Below are 17,250 nucleotides of genomic sequence, written 5' to 3' on the forward strand. Positions count from 1 at the left end.
TATTAAAAACCTTTCGGGATGATTTTTTGTATGTATGTATAGTTGATAGGGTTTTTGTATGTAATGTATAACTGGTTCTATATTGTTAGTGGCTTATTATGGATTAAATAATGCATTGTATACTGTATCCTTATTGTCAAAAAGTACACTGTGTGTATAAGTAGGACGTAGTTCATTAGGTTAAGGCCAGTGTTGTTTATTTTTGACAATTAGCAACAAGGCTTGGCAAATGAGCAAAGGGTTACCTGTGCACTCTAGGATCATCTGTTCCTGCAGAATGTGTTTTCTAATGCTGGTCTTATTGTTAATTTTCTGCATGACTGACACCAGAACACAGTAACATGTTAATTTGTCTAACAAAAATCACTAGCAGAGCTCATATGTAAGAATATTTATGTAGTTTCGATTATTGACTTGTTCATGATAAAGTGGTAATTTGTTGCTACAGGTTGAGTATCCTTTATCCGGACACCTGATATCTTGACTGATCTGAAAACCAGACTTTTTGAGCTGGCATGCAGGCATTACTCACAAGCCCTCAGCAGCACGCCAGTTTGCTTTCTGATAGTTCAGTGTACACAAAAGTATTAAAAATACTGTTTAAAATTACATTCAGGCTATGTGTGCAAAATGTATGTAAAACATATATAAAACATAAATGAATTTTGTGTTCAGTCTTGGGTCCCATACCCAAGATATCTCATTATGTATATGCAAGTATTCCAAAATACGGAAAGATCCGAAATATGGATCACTTCTGGTCCCAAGCAGTCCGGATAAGGGTTACTCAGCCTGAAGTTTAAATGCTTGCTTTAGTAAACAAAATTTCCATCCAGTGTTCAGAATCCTGGTTTAATACCAAACAGCAGTTCCCCCTTTTCCATCCTGCAGTTGGACGTTGCTGTGAACTAGAGTTTCATCCAGCTATAGTTAATCACGATGTCTTGAGTGCAGGCTATGCCTCCACCTATGGTTTCTTCAGATTCCTGGTTTTGCTTACTTGGACCTATTTTGTCTAACCATTCTGTTTCTGGTCTCCCAGCATTCCTTTTCTCCCCTTTTTCATAATTTGAAATGCAGGCTGTTCCCTGAGATTGAAAACGTTAATCTTCAGCTGACCCCAGTTTGACAGAATGCTTTAAGAATACTGTTACTGGGAAAGGAAGAAAGGGTTCTTTATTTGCTAAGGGGTCAGCACTTGGACACTGCAATGACGTGGCGTTCATTGAAGACTTTCTCCTTCAGTCTTGGTGTAGCACATTGGGGTAGGAGGGAGCTGATGTTTAAGTCCAGCAATCAGGTTCATGCCTGTTGCCAACAAGCACCAGTTTGTTTGTTTTTGTGACACTTGATTGCAGCCTTAAAGTGTAAAAATAAAGTTCTATAATCTGCTTTAACTGTTTTTGGCTTATTAATAGCTCAACCCCAAATAGAGTAAACGTAGATTGTACTGTTAACCTTTTTTTCTAGCGGGATTCGGTTGGAATTTTACAGAGCAAATGTGTAATTGGCAGATTTCCCCTCAGATTTCTTGTTCTCGTGTAGAGAAAGGGAGGGTACGTTTTTCTGGGTTTTTTTTCTTTCATAGCAGTGATTGAAAGTGATATGTTTTGTTACATTAAAATGCTTTTCTTGTAGGATTTTTCACCGCCGAGACATGGCAGTGTTGCTGTGTAACAGGTCCAACGCGTTTTACAATCTATATAAATGGGATGAAGCTTTTTACTCTGCGCAAGAAAGTCTCCAGTTTGATCCGACTTACGTTAAGGTACTTCTGCACTCTGTGTTTCTCATCGGACTCTTTTTTTTAAAATGTTTGATCAAGATTGAAAAGTTTTGAAAGCCAAATACGTTGAAGCAGTGTCTGACTTTGTAAAGGCTATTTGCAAGGGGAGATTGGGTGAGTCTGCTTCTTTGCATTTCTATTTAGTTAAGTGAAATGAGTTTGACCATGTTCCTGCTGCAGGAAGAACTTGGAATTTACATTTGTTTATTAGGTTTCATGGGTCACTCTGTCGCATTGGGAAACTCCTAATGGCCTTAGCTTAAAGCAGTCAGAACAGTGATCCCATCCTAAAGCTACAGTATGAATGGGAAGGTTTCAGGTACTTGCAATGTTAATGTTGGTGCCTTTATAATTTTCGAAATGTTTTCCTGCCATACATAATGCTGATACTTCATAAGTCCTCTGTGCAAGCACCGGATCATTCCTGACCCATGGGGTGATGTCACATCCCGATGTTTACTAGGCAGACTTTGTTTTATGGGGTGGTTTGCTAGTGCCTTCCCCGGTCATCTCCCCTACCCCCAGCAAGCTGGGTACTCATTTTACCTACCTCGGAAGGATGGAAGGTTGAGTCAGCCTTGCGCCGGCTACCTGAAACCAACTTCCGTTGGGATCGAACTCAGGTCGTGAGCAGAGCTTGGACTGCAGTACTGCAGCTTACCACTCTGCGCCACGGGGCTCCTTGATACTTCATGAATATTTTGTGCTAGCTAGTTGCCAGCTGTGCAACCTTTACACCCTTCTAAGTCTTTTGAAGTGGGCATAGAAGGATGTAAGTTTGTTCAGGGTTGCACTGTGTGTGTGTGTGTGTGCCCTGTCAAGTCACAGCTGACATATGGTGACCCTATAGGGTTTTCATCACCGAGATGTTCAGAGATAGTTTGCCATTGCCTGCCTCTGTGTGGTCTGAGAGAGTTCTGAGAAAACTGTGACTGGCCCAAGGACACCCAGCAGGCTTCATGTGGAAGAGTGGGGAATCAAACCAGTTCTCCAGATTAGAGTCTGCCGTTCTTAACTAGTACACCATGCCGGCTCTCCATTGATGGGTTTAGGTGCTATTGATTTACATTACAAAAACAGGAATTTTAAAAAAACAATGTTCAAATGTTATAGCTTACATGGAATGAAAAAGTAGACAGTTCTTTCATGTTTCTCCATATTTCAAATTCTGTACTTTTTGATGGTTGACATATTTGGCTATCAGTCATCACAGGTTGAGAAATCAGCTGATTTCAAACAAGGGTTTCTTTTAAGGGTTTTTATCTGTATCTACAGTTTGATTGTAAAACTCTTTAGAGGGCTTCCTTGAAACATTTTGGCAGCAGAATGTGGAATCTTGGGTTTGACAAAATATGATACAGGACTTGGGTTTATCAGTAAGCGTTGCATCTTAGTGAATAAGGAAGTCGGTCTTTGGATAAGAATGGGTGTTCAGGCTGAGGATGTGTCATGTATTAGGCTGGTATGTAAGGGCAGGTGAGCTAATAAACATCAGTACCACTCTGTGCCTGCAACTCTTTCCCACCCCTGGAAAGATCATTCCAAGGGTTGCAGGACCTGCATGGGTCAATAGCCAGTCCAGCCCTTCGGTTACAAACTTCCTCTGAAGCCCTGCTCTCCATGCTGCACTATCAGAGGGGAGGCAGGTGGCGAACAGAGCGATTTTTCAATAGTGGCACCTGACCTTTTCCCCTTGAGGCTTCCTTGGTGCCTGCATTACTCTGTTTTAGGCGCCAGGCCAAAACGCTTCAATCTCCCAGGTTTTTATGGAAGCAGTTGATCTCTTGGTGGAAAGTGCCGTCGAGTCACAACTGACTTCTGGCAACCCCGTAGGGTTTTCAAGGCAAGTGACGTTCGGAGGTGGTTGGCCATTGCCTGCCTCTGTGTGGGCTGAGAGAGTTCTGAGAGAACTGTGACTGGCCCAAGGTCACCCAGCAGGCTTCCTGTGGAGGAGTGAGGAATAGAACTCGGTTCTCCAGATCAGAGTCCACCGCTCGTAACCACTACACCACCCTGGTTGATCTCTTAGCACCATCTTTATAGTGTATTTTAGTCTGAAAAAATGTCAGTTCAGTTTAAGCAGTCTACGATTTTATGTTCTGGCTGGGTTTTTTACTGCTTTACTTTAGTTAACAGCTTTTAATGCTTTATGTTTTTCTAATGGCTTATTTCGTAAGCTGCCTCAGGCAGGTTGTCCTGGAGAGGTACCTTAAAAGTTTTCTAAACAAGCAGCCACATAGGTTGGCTGTGCTGGAGTCAGGAGGGACAGGGAGGTGAAATTGTTCCTCCTTCCTTTTCCACCAGAGCATCTTTGCCTAGGAAGGGACCAGTTTTATCCCCTTGTCTCTCTACGTAGCTGTTCTTTACTGTCTGCTCCTTTGATTTTTGTTCAGGAAGGAAGGCCATTATGCATTTGCTGTTAAAATTTGTTCAGTACTCATAGTGTACTGAAATATAATAATGACTGCTCCCCCTTTTAGGGCTACTACAGAGCTGGTTATTCTCTGATTCAATTGTCGCGGCCTCTAGATGCGGCTAGAATTTTTTGTCAAGGTTTGAAGTTTCTCCTGAATTCGTCGGATGTGATTCAAATTTCAGAGTTTATAGTGGGCATCTTCTCAAGCGTTAACAGTAAGTAAACATCAGAAGCTGTATTTTAAGTAGACTATTGCAGTAAGGAGTAGATTCAGAGGCTAATGACACTGTAGAAGACTAGTCGACTTTATTCTTTGCAAATTGGTTTTTTACAACTGTTAGGCTGTAGTTGATGCGTCTGCGGTGCCATTTTGTTTTAAGGTATTCTGATCGAACAAGATACATGCATCTGTGTTACCTGTAGAAGGAGTTTCTTAGGTTCTATGACTTGATTTGTAGGAGATTGAATTATAGGGTCAATGAGATACCATGTTAATCTCTTTAGGGGATCACCCTGTTTGGGCACTGTGTTTTTTGCATGGTACTAATGTGTGATGGAGATGGTATGAGGGTTCATGCAAGCCCAATACTTTCCCTTCCTTACACCAGGCTAAGTAAAATGATGTTTGAATAGGTCTGAATACTACTTAATTTATTTTACTTCATTTATACCTTGCCTTTCTCCCCAGTGGGGACTCACAGCTGCTTCCATCATTCTTCTCTCCTCAGTTTTATCCTCACAACAGCCCTGTGAGGTCAGTTAGTCTGAAAGTCTGTGATTGGCCCAAGGTCATGCAGCAAGCTTACCTTCAGAACAGATATCCATACCTGGGTCTCCCAGATCCTAATCTGACACTCTTAAGCACTAGCAGTTTAAACAGTGCTTGGGAGTGGGGAGGGGCCATGGCCCAGTAGTAGAGCATCTTCTTGGCATGCAGAAGGTCCCAGGTTCAATCCCTGGCATCTCCAGTTAAAGGGACTAGGCAAGTAGGTGATGTGAAAGACCTCTGCCTGAGACCCTGGAGAGTGCTGCCTGTCTGAGTAGACAATACTGACTTTGATGGACCAAGGGCCTGATTCAGTATAAGGCAGCTTCGTGTGTTCGTGTGTTCAACATTCCATGATATAGTTCCTGGTAGATAATTTGAATTTCTTAACCCTCAGTATTGTGTCAGTGTTGTAATTTTGTAAGTACACAACTTTGGTGTAATCTTGAGTTGCTTTCCCCTCCCCCCCCAGATGAAAGAATGATTACCCCAGAAATTTTATCTATCACTAGAGGAATTGTGAGAGAGAATTTCAAGCGATCAGTTTGGCAACAAGTGATTGAAAAGTTGGTCAAGAGGGGACAATGGCAGGTAGGCTGATAATTTTTATTTCTATAGTTTGAATGTTGGCATCTTTGCTTTTCATAAGCTTAGGGTGGCTTTACAAACAAGATTAAGTTTCAAATTATGTGGCTATGAATCCTTTTTGTGATTGGGATCAGTTGGTATGTACTATAAATGTTTATTCTTAATTTTGATGCCTACTACAGCTCAGAATGTTTTGTTCATACCCGTTATGGCTCGGGAAAGAAAGGCGGACATAAATCAGATACTTCTCCTAAGTTTGCAGAAAAATGTGAAAACCTGAAAAAATTACATGGGTTCAAATTCCCCCAAGAGGAAGAGTGTTGTCTGTGCATGCACGGACAATGGACTTCACACAACACATAGTTAAATTGTGGAACTTTTTGCCCCAGGATGTGATGATGGCTGCCAACTTGGAAGGCTTTAAGAGGGGAGTGGAGATGTTCATGGAGGAAAGGGGTAATCATGGCTGCTAGTAAAAAGATACTAGTCATGATGCATACCTATTCTCTCCAGGATCAGAGGAGCCTGCCTATTATATTAGGTGCTGTGGAACACAGGCAGGACAATGCTGCTGCGGTCATCTTGTTTGTGGGCTTCCTAGAGGCACCTGGTTGGCCACTGTGGGAACAGACTGCTGGACTTGATGGGCCTTGGTCTGATCCAGCATGGCCTTTCTTATGTTCTATGACTTATCTCCTGTGTCTGGAGGAATCTGGGAGCCACTCCAGGCCTGGCAACCGAGTACAGGAGATGCTGCAGGCCTGGCAGGCAAGTTGGAGGGAGGGGAGAGAATAGAATTTGGTGCCCCCGCTTGTCATTCTTGTATCCCACTCTTGGATGCTCCCACTTGTCATTCTTGTATCCCACTGTAGTGCAAGCAGTCTTCTCCTGTGCTGGCAAAGGGAAACAAACCTCTCCTCTGGTGCTCGCCAATGCACTTGTAGTGCTTTTTCACTCGTTAAAAAGTGTTCTCTCAAACAGGGATCATCATGTTCCTTCCCCAAAAGGTAGTCAGTACTGTCCAAGCAAACATCTACTCAGAATTTGTGATGGCAGACTTCCAGCATCTTGAAATCACAATTTATAGACTCAACTGCTGCTTGGAAGGCACAGCATGTGGTATAGGTTACCACAATGCAGTGCTCCGTTCATCCCATGTGCACTACAGTGCCTTGACCCAAGATTTCTTTCTTGCTGAGCATAGCTCCCCATATAGAGGAGACAGCAGAAGTATCTTCAGTGGGGACCTATGTGGCCCACCCCATGGGTCACTCCTGCCACCCAAGAGAAAGGCACCTGTTGCTATGGGTTGGCTACTGTCTCCCACACTTTCAGGACACTTCCCTCAAGTCCAAGTAAAAAAACAAAGTGATCAACTTCTAAGTGTAAACTGGGAATGGCTACCATCCCTCATGGTCTAGTCTGATGAATACTGACTGGCCAGGTGCAAAAGCAGTACGTAAGCCTGAAATACATCTTATTTTTTAAATTGTGATTGGAGTAAGAAGTCCAGGACAAGGGCTCAGCAAAAGCTAACATTACATTCAGTGGAAACTTGCATTATAATCCCACGGTCTTTCTAATTTAGCGGCATTGCTATACAAAATAGACGTTGGTTCTCGTAAGGCTGTAGGAGTGGGTCCTCAGATATTGTGGGGGGTGTATGTGTGTGTGTATCCCCCCCCATGAATGATAATGCTTTATAACAGAACCTCAGGATAATGCTGGCATTAGAAACTGGCTTGAATTCCAAATTAACAAAATACTGCTGTAGAGTTGCCTCTTATACTAATGACCCTGGGAAAGATGACAACACAGCCTTTAAGTACTGGACTGGTTTCTTGCAAACACCACTAATCTGCAAAAGAATTGGCTTGAATGTATTTCAGAGTTAATGTGTGTAAAGGCCATTTGCTCACAAATATTTTTCTCCCTCTAGGCTTGTCTGTTGTTGGCAGCTGAAAAGGACAGGTTGCCAAAGGGTCTGCAAGTCCCCAATTTATCGTTGAAAGATCTATTTGACGTGAGTCCAAACCTTCTAATAGAAGTACTTTCTGTTGGGACTGGTTGAGCAAAACTGGAAAATGGATTTCACCCAGGGTTTTTCCATAAGTAGCAGGTATGGTAGGTGATACCCTAGGTGTTTTAACAACTCAGAAGTGGATGCATGCAGCACAACACACACACACCTGCCGCCCCCAGTTCTCCTGAATTAGAAAAATTTGCAGAAAAACAGTTTGGGGGTTTAGTGGGAGACCCGAGAAAATGTATCATACATTTGTTGTTGTTGTTGTGAATATCCTTTACCCTGATGTATAATGACGATTTTACAGTGGCTTTACCATATATTTTCTATTGTTTGAACTAGAAATATGTTCTCTTTGGCCTGTACGAGAGAATGGAAAGGGTACCCAAACTGGTGGAGTGGCTGATCTCCATTGGAGCAAACATAGAGAGTGTCGGCGCTTGCCCTCTTCATGCGGTCATCAAACTTTGCATCAAAGCAAGTAAGTGCAAAAAGGCAATCTTCTCTAAACAAGGGGCCACCTGAACGATTCTGCAGAGTGTCCGAAGACTTAATTTGATGCTGAAGGCTATTTATAAAAGGAACACCTCGAAACACAAATTTCATCACAACAGTGAAGTGAATTTCAAAGCCTCCGTTGTGTATGTGGCATGAATGCCATGGGCTCTGACAGAGGCGTTGGCTGTTCTACTGGACCAGGGTAGAAAACTGGTGGGCCTACCTGTGGGATAGCCCTGCTGTCTAGCTTAGCAACCATAACTGACCTAGTAAAAAAAATTTTTTTCAAAGAACTAATCAATAAAGTGTACTCTGGAGGGACATTCTACATAATTCTGGTACTTTTATTCTATTTTTACTATATAATAGGTATAAAAAGTACAGAAAAATAGGAAATATGACAAGAATACGAGAAGATATAATTTAAAAACCAACAACAGATACTTCGAAGTATTATCAAACTGAGGTTGTTACAGTAGATACAAACAATTCATCTATTCTAGCATGATAAAATTATTTCATACATTCAGTAGACCGAACTATTTAACTTAAAATGCTTACATACCCATACCATCATGTATATTATCATTAAAAATCCATGTTTCTACTTAAGACCTTTCTGAAAAGACAGCGCATTAAATACAATCCTCAATTTTTTTTCTGTCTTTCTATATTTAACTCTTACCATTCTGCTATATTAATAATTTCTAACTAATATATTTAACCCTGCTTTATAATATTTTATTCATACTATATATATACTTTGGTCTTGACTTGTGGTCCCCTTGATGAAAAGAATGGCCCCTGCTGTCCGACAGAGAGCCCTGCAGTGACCTACGTTACACACAGAATAGGTAAAACTAAGTAAAAACAAATGTGTTATTACGAGACTGCTTACCTTGCCCTCCTTGATCATTGTAAAAGTGCCACACAAAACTTGCGCTTTAGACCAATGGCATATGCTTCTGCCTTTTACATTATTTAGAAGGAAACCACCTTTTCAGATGGCTGCTTGACCATAAACCTGAACTGAACGCTCTTATCAACCAGCAGAATGAGGATGGGTCCACTGTTCTTCACATTGTAGCATCCAACACCAGTGGCTATTCTTCAAAAAGTAAGTTAAACGCAATTCGGGATTTATCTTTACTGGAACCTCTATTTAGGAGCCCCGAGGCTCAGAAGTCGGTTTCAGGTGGCCGGCTCAAGGTTGACTCAGCCTTCCATCCTTCCGAGGTCGGTAAAATGAGTACCCAGCTTGCTGGGGGTAAAGGGAAGATGACTGGGGAAGGCACTGGCAAACCACCCTATAAACAAAGTCTGCCTAGTAAACGTCGGGATGTGACGTCACCCCGTGGGTCAGGAATGACCTGGTTCTTGCACAGGGGACTACCTTTACCTTAACTTCTATTTACTTCCTGTGACATGAATTTTTTTTCCAGTTTTCAGCTTTCTCCTTTATTATAAGCAACAACTTTTAAGATACAAGTCATCAGAACACTTAAAACGTGAAAAATAAATAAAGCTTGTTTACTGTGAGAGTTCCGTGCCTGTTACCAGCCATGGCAGTATGGCTGTTAGGAAGAAGAAGAAGAGTTGGTTTTTAGGTGCTGATTTTCTCTACCTTTTAAGGAGAATCAAACCGGTTTACAATCTCCCTCCCTTCCCCTCCCCACAACAAACACCTTGTGAGGTAAGTGGGGCTGAGAGAGTTTGGAGAGAACTATGACTAGCCCAAGGTCATCCAGCAGGTTTCATGTGGAGGATTGGGGAAACCAGCCCAGTTCCCCAGATTAGAGTCCGCCGCTCATGGGGAGGAGTGGGGAATCAAACCCAGTTCTCCAGATTGTAGAGTCCACTGCTCTTAACCACTGCACCACGCTGGCTCTCTTCCCTGTTCCCCTTCCAGTAGACTTCCCTGTTCCCCCTCCATGCTTCCTGTTGCTGTTCTGGGACGTTCCAGTTGCAAACACTGCAGAATGCTGAGTTTTAAGGTTTCAAATCTGCAGCAGAGACTTGAAATGGATGCTGTGTTCGCTGTCCTTTTGCGAAAAGGAGGCTTGTTTAAGACAGTGGGGCTTAAATGTGAACACCTAGCATCATCTGACCCCCCCCCCCGAGATTTACTTCCCCCTCCCCCAGTGAAAAGCTTCTCTCACTGGTGGGGTCTTGGTTTTATAGACGTCTGCTTCTAGATGTTTCTGCTTAGAGCTCCAGCTGCATAGTTAACTTGCTTCAAAACTTTGGAATTTTCTTTAGTCCACTGGGTGGCAGTGGGGAAATAGGTTTCCGTTCATTCAGGTTCTCTTTTTGTGATAGGCATCGGATTATTAACCTAGTTGCCTACGACGACCTGTTCCTTCCCTCACCTGCCCAGTGAACGTCATTCCTGTAAACAGAAGACAGTTTTGTGACTGACAAGTTAAATACTGCGATGAATGAAGGCGTAGTTATCACCAAAAGGAAATGGAAGAACGGAATGGAGTGCTTGAGTCCAGCCTTTGTCCAGGTTCTTCGCTTGGTTCTTTAAACTGCAACCAGCGTCCGCCCCCCCCCCCTCTGAGTCAGTGTCAAAAAGTACCATTGGGCGTTACCCCACAGCTTACGGTATAGGGCAGTATGTCATACTTCAGCCTTATCCACAGTGCTTTCCAACATCTACATAAAACTGCTGGGAAAGAGTCCCTCACAGCTTTCTGACTTCTGCGTTTAGTGGCAATTGGGTCATTGGGTATCAAATATGTTTGCTTACTTGAAGTAAATGTAGCATACTTCTGTGGCTGAATATATGCAATTGTAATTCCAGGGGCACCTTCTGTGTTTGTTTGAAATCACAATTTGAACTACTGTACAAGTTTTATAGCGGGGAGAGGCATTTACCCTGTTGATTTCTGGGGCTTCGCTTCTGAAATTCTTCGTAACTTGATACATGTGCCTTCTGCCCAACTGAAGGATGTATCTGTGTAGAAGTTCTCTGTGCCACCAGTTTAATGCATACCAACAGAGTGAAGTCCCACTTTACAGAAGAGCTTTCTTTTTAGCACGATTCAATGTATTACCCACAGCCGTTTTGAATGGGAGCTATTGTAAAAAGTCCTACTCCGAGCATCTATGTGAATGTGGTACCGGTTCTATCGAAACCATCGAGTATGTCTTATTTTATTGTAGAAGATATAAGCAATTAACACAGCTGATCAATCTGTTAATTCCTGATATAGTCATGCCTATAGCTAATAAGCTACAATTTCTGCTGGGTGGTTGTGAACCAGCTATCACAGTTCCCGTAGTGAAATTTATTTTGGGTTTATTTGAATTTAAGAGACACAAGGAGAACTTAAAGAACGTATATACAATTAAATACATTATGTAAAATAATTTTTAAAATTCTGCTGTATAGCTGTCGTGTTCTAATCAGAGGCTCTTTCTTCCTGAAAGTGTCAGACTCCAAACATGAACATGTGATGTGTCGCTTCTGTTATGAATCAAGAAGGTTTTATATTCGTATGTGTGTTTGTACCTTAGATCAAATTGAAGATGTGGTGATGCTTCTGAATGCCGGGGTGGATCCAAGGATCCGTGATGTGCACTCAAAGTCGGCCATGGATATCTTCAAAAAGAACAAGAAGTTTAGGCCCGTAGAAATAATCAACAAGTACATGGAGAGAAATGCCTTGTTTTCTGAGGAGTCGTCAGGTATTTTCATGGGGCTGCCTGTTCTGTTCAGCTAATAAGGTAGAGAAAATGTACCCTTTGTTTGCAATAGCCTACTTCAGACATAACACTTAGCCATGGTTAAACGTCTTGGAGGCAGAGCTGGAACATTCTCCCCCCGTGAGTGAATTTCCCCAACTGTGCCATTCCTTATAACCGCCAGGCCTTGTCATTACATTCTTACGCATATAAAGCATGGTTAATGCTAACCAGGATGTGCTTGTAGCCAAGGAGTTGAGTTTGCAAGTAATGCAGAACTGTTATCAATGTAGTGAAGGTGTTACCTGTATAATATATGGGCGTTTGGTGCCCACAGAATCTTTCCCTGCACCTGTGCGGTTGCAGAGCACTGTTTAGGTGGATTCCGGATCTGCTCACCTGGCACCTGCCTTACTGTCCTTTAGGCACTGGTATCACGACTGGCTGCCCTCTCCAGAGCCCCAGCCGTGTTGTAACGTAACCGAGTCAGGTCAAATAACTCAAACCACCTTTTAAATGAAAAGGTTTTATTAAAAAGTTAAAAGTAATTAAAATGCGAGTACAGTAATCGTAAAGGCACACTGGCAAAGAAAATAACAAAGTCTTGCTAATTATACTTACAACTCTACTACATAGCTGAAGTTCCTTATTCTTAAGCTAAGCTGGTTCAGGCCTTAGTTTCTTGCATTGCGGCATTGCTGTAGCTGAGCAGAGGAACGTGCTAAAGCAGTTCAGGTGATGATGATAGTTAGCATAGAATAAACATGGCTAAACGTACGGCAGTCTGGACCCTAGTCAGATGACCCATGACTTCCAATCAGAAACAGTGGTTCGAAGAAACCTCTAGATGATTCAGGCTGGTTCAAGCCGGACTGGGTCCTAAGAGAAGAGTGAGATCATTCCCCCCTCCCAACTTCCCACAGATGAAACTACCTCCCGATTAGGCTGGTATGTTGGCTCGGCCTTGAACGGGTCTTATCTGCCTGGTAACAGGCTGCAGGTGCATCTTGTTATGGTCTCTGCTAGGCCTCTACAATTACAGAGCAACAGTTTCTTAAGCATTCAAAATGGAGAATAGTAATGCTAAGCAAAAGCTAACACTGAATGGCTTTTCCTGTCTTCACAACTGGGCCAAAACATTTCTTTTTACCTCTGCTTTTAACTGCCAGGTTCCACTTTTTTTAGCTTTCTTCATGGTCTGCATCTAGCCTGTGGCTGTTTTTATAGATAATGTTTTAGGCTGCCAAATGTTGTTTTATGCTGTTCTTATGCCCTATCTTGTTTTAACATTGATAATTCTTTTATGATACGATCTCATTGTTTTTACTTTGTGAGCCACCTCTAGCAGGCCTGCGGGAGAGGTGGAATATAAGATCCCCAGATAAATAAATAAATAAATAAATGCTCTCAGTTAGTATGGGGCCAGAATGTATCCTATGTGAATGAGGTATTGACGGTAGAATTCTTCCCTGAATCTTGTGCAGTTGATGGAGAGTCTATGGCAGATGGCTGATATGGAAAGGTTGTTAAGGGAATTAGATGGGGTCTCCTGGTTTCAGTGGGGGGATTTAGCTACGGAGACCCTTAGAGCACTACGAGAGGGTTTCAAACCGAGTCTTTCCCATTGTATACGAGGGATGAGCAAAACAGTGGGAAAAGCTTTCATTAAAGAAACTTTCGTATCAAAAGAAATCCATGTAACACAGAAATAATGATAGTTAAGGCAGGCTGAACCCAATAAATAAATACATTCTCAGGTGAATATATTTTCCCTGGCAGCACAGCAGTGCCCGCTCTTGTGCTTCACTCCGTTCCTGCGCCCATCTCCAGTGGGTGCCAGGGTAGGCCCAGGGTAGATCAGAGGGCCCGATAAGGTGGTAAGTTTGGAAACCACAGGAGTGAATTGCACCTAGCTGGGAGATGTCAAGAAATGTTGTTCAGTCTGTTGTTGTCTTGTTGTATTCCAAACCCACGGGGGTCTCCCCTTCCAAACAGAGAAGAGTCATCACTGAACTTTTCCATCTTCTTCAGTTGCAGAGCAGGCTGAAGCCAAAGTCTCCCTGGCTGCTACTGCTACCTACCTGCAGGATGCTTTTGAGCAGTTTGAGAACTTTTGCCGTTTGGAAAGCAGCGTGCGTGTCACCAACCTGCTGGAGCATAAAGCAGTTCAGAGGCTTCTGAATCAGCTGTCTACAGTCAGAGGTACAGCATGTTTCCTCCCTTGAAGTATTTCATAAGAGGTTAATGCCCTGACCTGGATGGCCCAGACTAGCTGGATCTGTTCAGATCTTGGAAGCTAAGCAGGGTGGGTCCTGTTTAGTATTTGCATAGGGGACCTCCAAGGAAGTACAGGGTTACTACGCAGAGGCAGGCAATGGCCTACCGCCTCTGCATGTCTCACGCCTTGAAAGCCCTATGGGGTTGTCGTAAGGCGGCTTTGACTTGACGGCATTTCCCACCACACAGGTTAATACTGGTTCCACCACACAGTTGTCCATGTGACGGTCACCTCTAGACCTGATTACTGTAACTCGCTCTATGTAGGACTGCCCTTGAGACTGATTCGACATCTCCAGCTGGTACTGAATGTGGCGGCGAGGGCTCCTTACTGGGACCTCTCCCCAGAGACCATATACAGCCAGCACTCCATCAACTGCCCTGGAATATCAGATCAGGATGGTAAAAACCCAGCAAATTCAGTGTAGGGTAAAAGCCATCCTAAGCATTAAGTCCTATGTTATTTTGTAGGGCTTACTCCCAGGAAAGTTTCTTTAGGGTTACAGCCTGAATCCACAGCAGACCAAGATTAAAACAATTTGGGCAGCAGAAAGAACAACTTTTTATGAGCAATCACTCTCAGCATGGAATAAAAACCAGACTCATCTTACAGGCTGGTAGCTAATATTTCTATGAAGTGCTTTGAACGTTCATTCTATGGCCCCTGTATAAATATTAAGTATTATTATTGGCTGACCTATCAGCTGCCTTGTCTAGCAAGTCACTAGCTTGGGTTTCATAGCATAAAACCCCGACCAATGCAGTCCAGATCCACTGAATGTGGTGGCAGTTTCGCCGCATTAATATTTGAGTGGAATCGGCGTAGCAAGTCAAGTCTTTGCTGCAATTTTTTTAAAGGTTCTTCTCTGGGCAACAGACTTTGGATCTTTTAATGTGCAGCGAAAGCTGACCAGCTGAGCGGAGGAACAGCGGCATCATATTGCATCAGTGGATTATCGAAAGGAGACGGGCTTTGTCACCCTTGTCTCACTTAAGGAGTCTTTCAGTGTTTGCCAGAAAGTTTGACGTACCTTGGACTTACTTGTGATTTAGCGTTTATAATACATTTGTAACGGGAGAGGGTTCTGTATCCCTGTCACAAAGGGAAACTTTCTGAGATGCTGGGGGAGAAACAATGATGCTTTCAGCGCATTGTTCTTATCTTAGATTGGCAGAGGAAACATCACATTTCCTGATTTTTTTTTTTGGTCAGTGTTCGAGGCGACTTTAGAATGCCTGTGTTTGTAGTGTATTGTTTTAGACATCTTCCACATGCCCCTTTCTCTTAGCAAAAATATACTCTGTGCTTATTTTTGTGCAATAAACAACTCTGAGCTGGTATGCAAGTGATAGAATTTTCATGCTAATTGTCTCCTGAGAATTTCATGCTAATTGTCTCCTGAGAAGCTGGAAGAAGGCCCACTGGTAAAGTGGTACCAGAAAGCCAGTTGTAGTAAGGATGCATTGACATTACAGGAGGAGGAGGAGGAAGAAGAGTTGGTTTTTTAATGCCGATTTTCTCTACTTTTTAAGGAGAATCAAACTGGCTTACAATCTCCTTCCTTTCCTCTCCCCACAACAAACACCTTGTAAGGTAGGTGAAGCTGAGAGCTCTAGGAGAACTGTGACTAGCCCAAGGTCACCCAGCTGGCTTCATGTGGAGGAGTGGGGAATCAAACCAAGTTCTCCAGATTCACTGCTCTAAACCACTACGCCATGCTGGCTCTCAGGTAATCTAGAAATGCTTCAGTGAAGTACTTAGCAAGAATGATAGAAGCAGCCAAGCTGTGATTGGTCCAGTAGATTGCAAGTCACTGATGCACAAAAACCAGATTTGTTTTTTGGAAACTTCATAGAAAAAAACTAGGGACCAGATTTGCTTAATAGAATTTTTTTTTTAGCCCATGTCTTTCATGGCTCAGTGGTAGAGCATCTGCTTGGCATGCAGAAGGTCCCAGGTTCAATCCCCAGCATCTCCAGTTAGAGACTAGGCAGGTAGGTGATGTGAAAGACCTCTATGCCTGAGACCCTGGAGAGCCAGTGCCGGTCTAAGTAGACAGTACCGACTTTGATGGACCAAGGGTCTGATTCAGTATAAGGCAGCTTCTTGTGCTGATTTTAGCCACGGTTCTGAAGTAGATTTGCAAATGTACCTTTAAAAGGGACCTCATTAGCTGTGGTTAGGAAATGTAACGCTAAAATGTGGTTACGAGCAGGAAAGGAAAGTTGAAAAATATGCTAGGGGGAATGGGAGGGAGCACACACTTGTGATGCTGTTCCCCAGCTTGCCAGCTGTGGTCTACACTGAGCCACACTAGTTCTTCTGCCCCCATCAGTGATAAGCCAGCAGGGCCATTGAAGGAAGCAGGAGAACTGAATGATGTGATTGAGTCCCCCCTGGGGCTGCCAGTAAGACAACATAACACTGCCATTTGCAGAACAGAAGAGCATCTTGTATGTTTCTGCCTCAGGAGTTTGGTTATCTTAGACTTTTCTGTCCGTGTGCGTGTATTGACAGAAATCCCTGAAGAGGTGGTCTGTGACATTCCTCCTACATGTGGAAGCAACTTGATAAAGCGGTTGATAAAGAAGAAGAACTGGCACGAGGTTCTGTTGCTGCTGACCCGAAAGGCCACGAAGGAGATGACGTCAGGAGACGGTCCTATTAAAAACTGCGACCTCTCGGATCTTGACATCGGCGCTATCTTGAATCATGTTGACAAGAGTGATGGGCGACGAGTACAGCTCATAAGATGCATGATAGAGAGAGGAGGTGAAAACTCTTAAATATGGAAATGTTGTAGAAAATCTGAATCTTATCTATTCTTGACCAAAACAGATGTCTTAAAAGTCAGTCTGTCACCCCCATCTTTAATGAGGTGATATTTATAAAACACCCTAGAGCATCTCCTTTGTGAGTGCTGAAACTGTGATTTGGAAAAGCTGAAGTATTGTCTCATGGATAAAAGGTTATTGTGATTGGGGTGGCAGAGTTAACTTAGTACAAATAAGTTTTGAATGGGTTGTAACTAACTCTGTTGAATTTTTGGCACTGGGAGTGGCTGAGTGTTCCTGTGCGAGCCATGTTGGCTCAGGAAAAGGCTTAAATCACATCCCTATGCACTTCAAAGGAATGGGAACCAGTCTCGTGTAACTTAAAGTGGTGGACTAGGAGCGAAAAGACATGGGTTCAAATCCTGCTC

General features: G+C 43.0%; 1 protein-coding gene across 1 annotated transcript in view; it reads left to right on the forward strand.

Moving 5' to 3' along the window:
* The window catches only part of TRANK1 (tetratricopeptide repeat and ankyrin repeat containing 1), a 48,329-nt gene that overhangs the window by 4,650 nt on the left and 26,429 nt on the right, over nt 1–17,250 (forward strand). The window contains exons 2-10 of the mRNA XM_056857053.1: nt 1,639–1,768; nt 4,267–4,417; nt 5,441–5,559; nt 7,496–7,579; nt 7,925–8,063; nt 9,066–9,197; nt 11,603–11,773; nt 13,802–13,972; nt 16,566–16,820. Coding sequence (XP_056713031.1) covers nt 1,639–1,768; nt 4,267–4,417; nt 5,441–5,559; nt 7,496–7,579; nt 7,925–8,063; nt 9,066–9,197; nt 11,603–11,773; nt 13,802–13,972; nt 16,566–16,820 — 1,352 coding nt within the window. The remainder of the gene's footprint in view (nt 1–1,638; nt 1,769–4,266; nt 4,418–5,440; nt 5,560–7,495; nt 7,580–7,924; nt 8,064–9,065; nt 9,198–11,602; nt 11,774–13,801; nt 13,973–16,565; nt 16,821–17,250) is intronic.

This window comes from Euleptes europaea, chromosome 11 (genome assembly GCF_029931775.1).
Source record: "Euleptes europaea isolate rEulEur1 chromosome 11, rEulEur1.hap1, whole genome shotgun sequence".
Taxonomy (NCBI): domain Eukaryota; kingdom Metazoa; phylum Chordata; class Lepidosauria; order Squamata; family Sphaerodactylidae; genus Euleptes; species Euleptes europaea.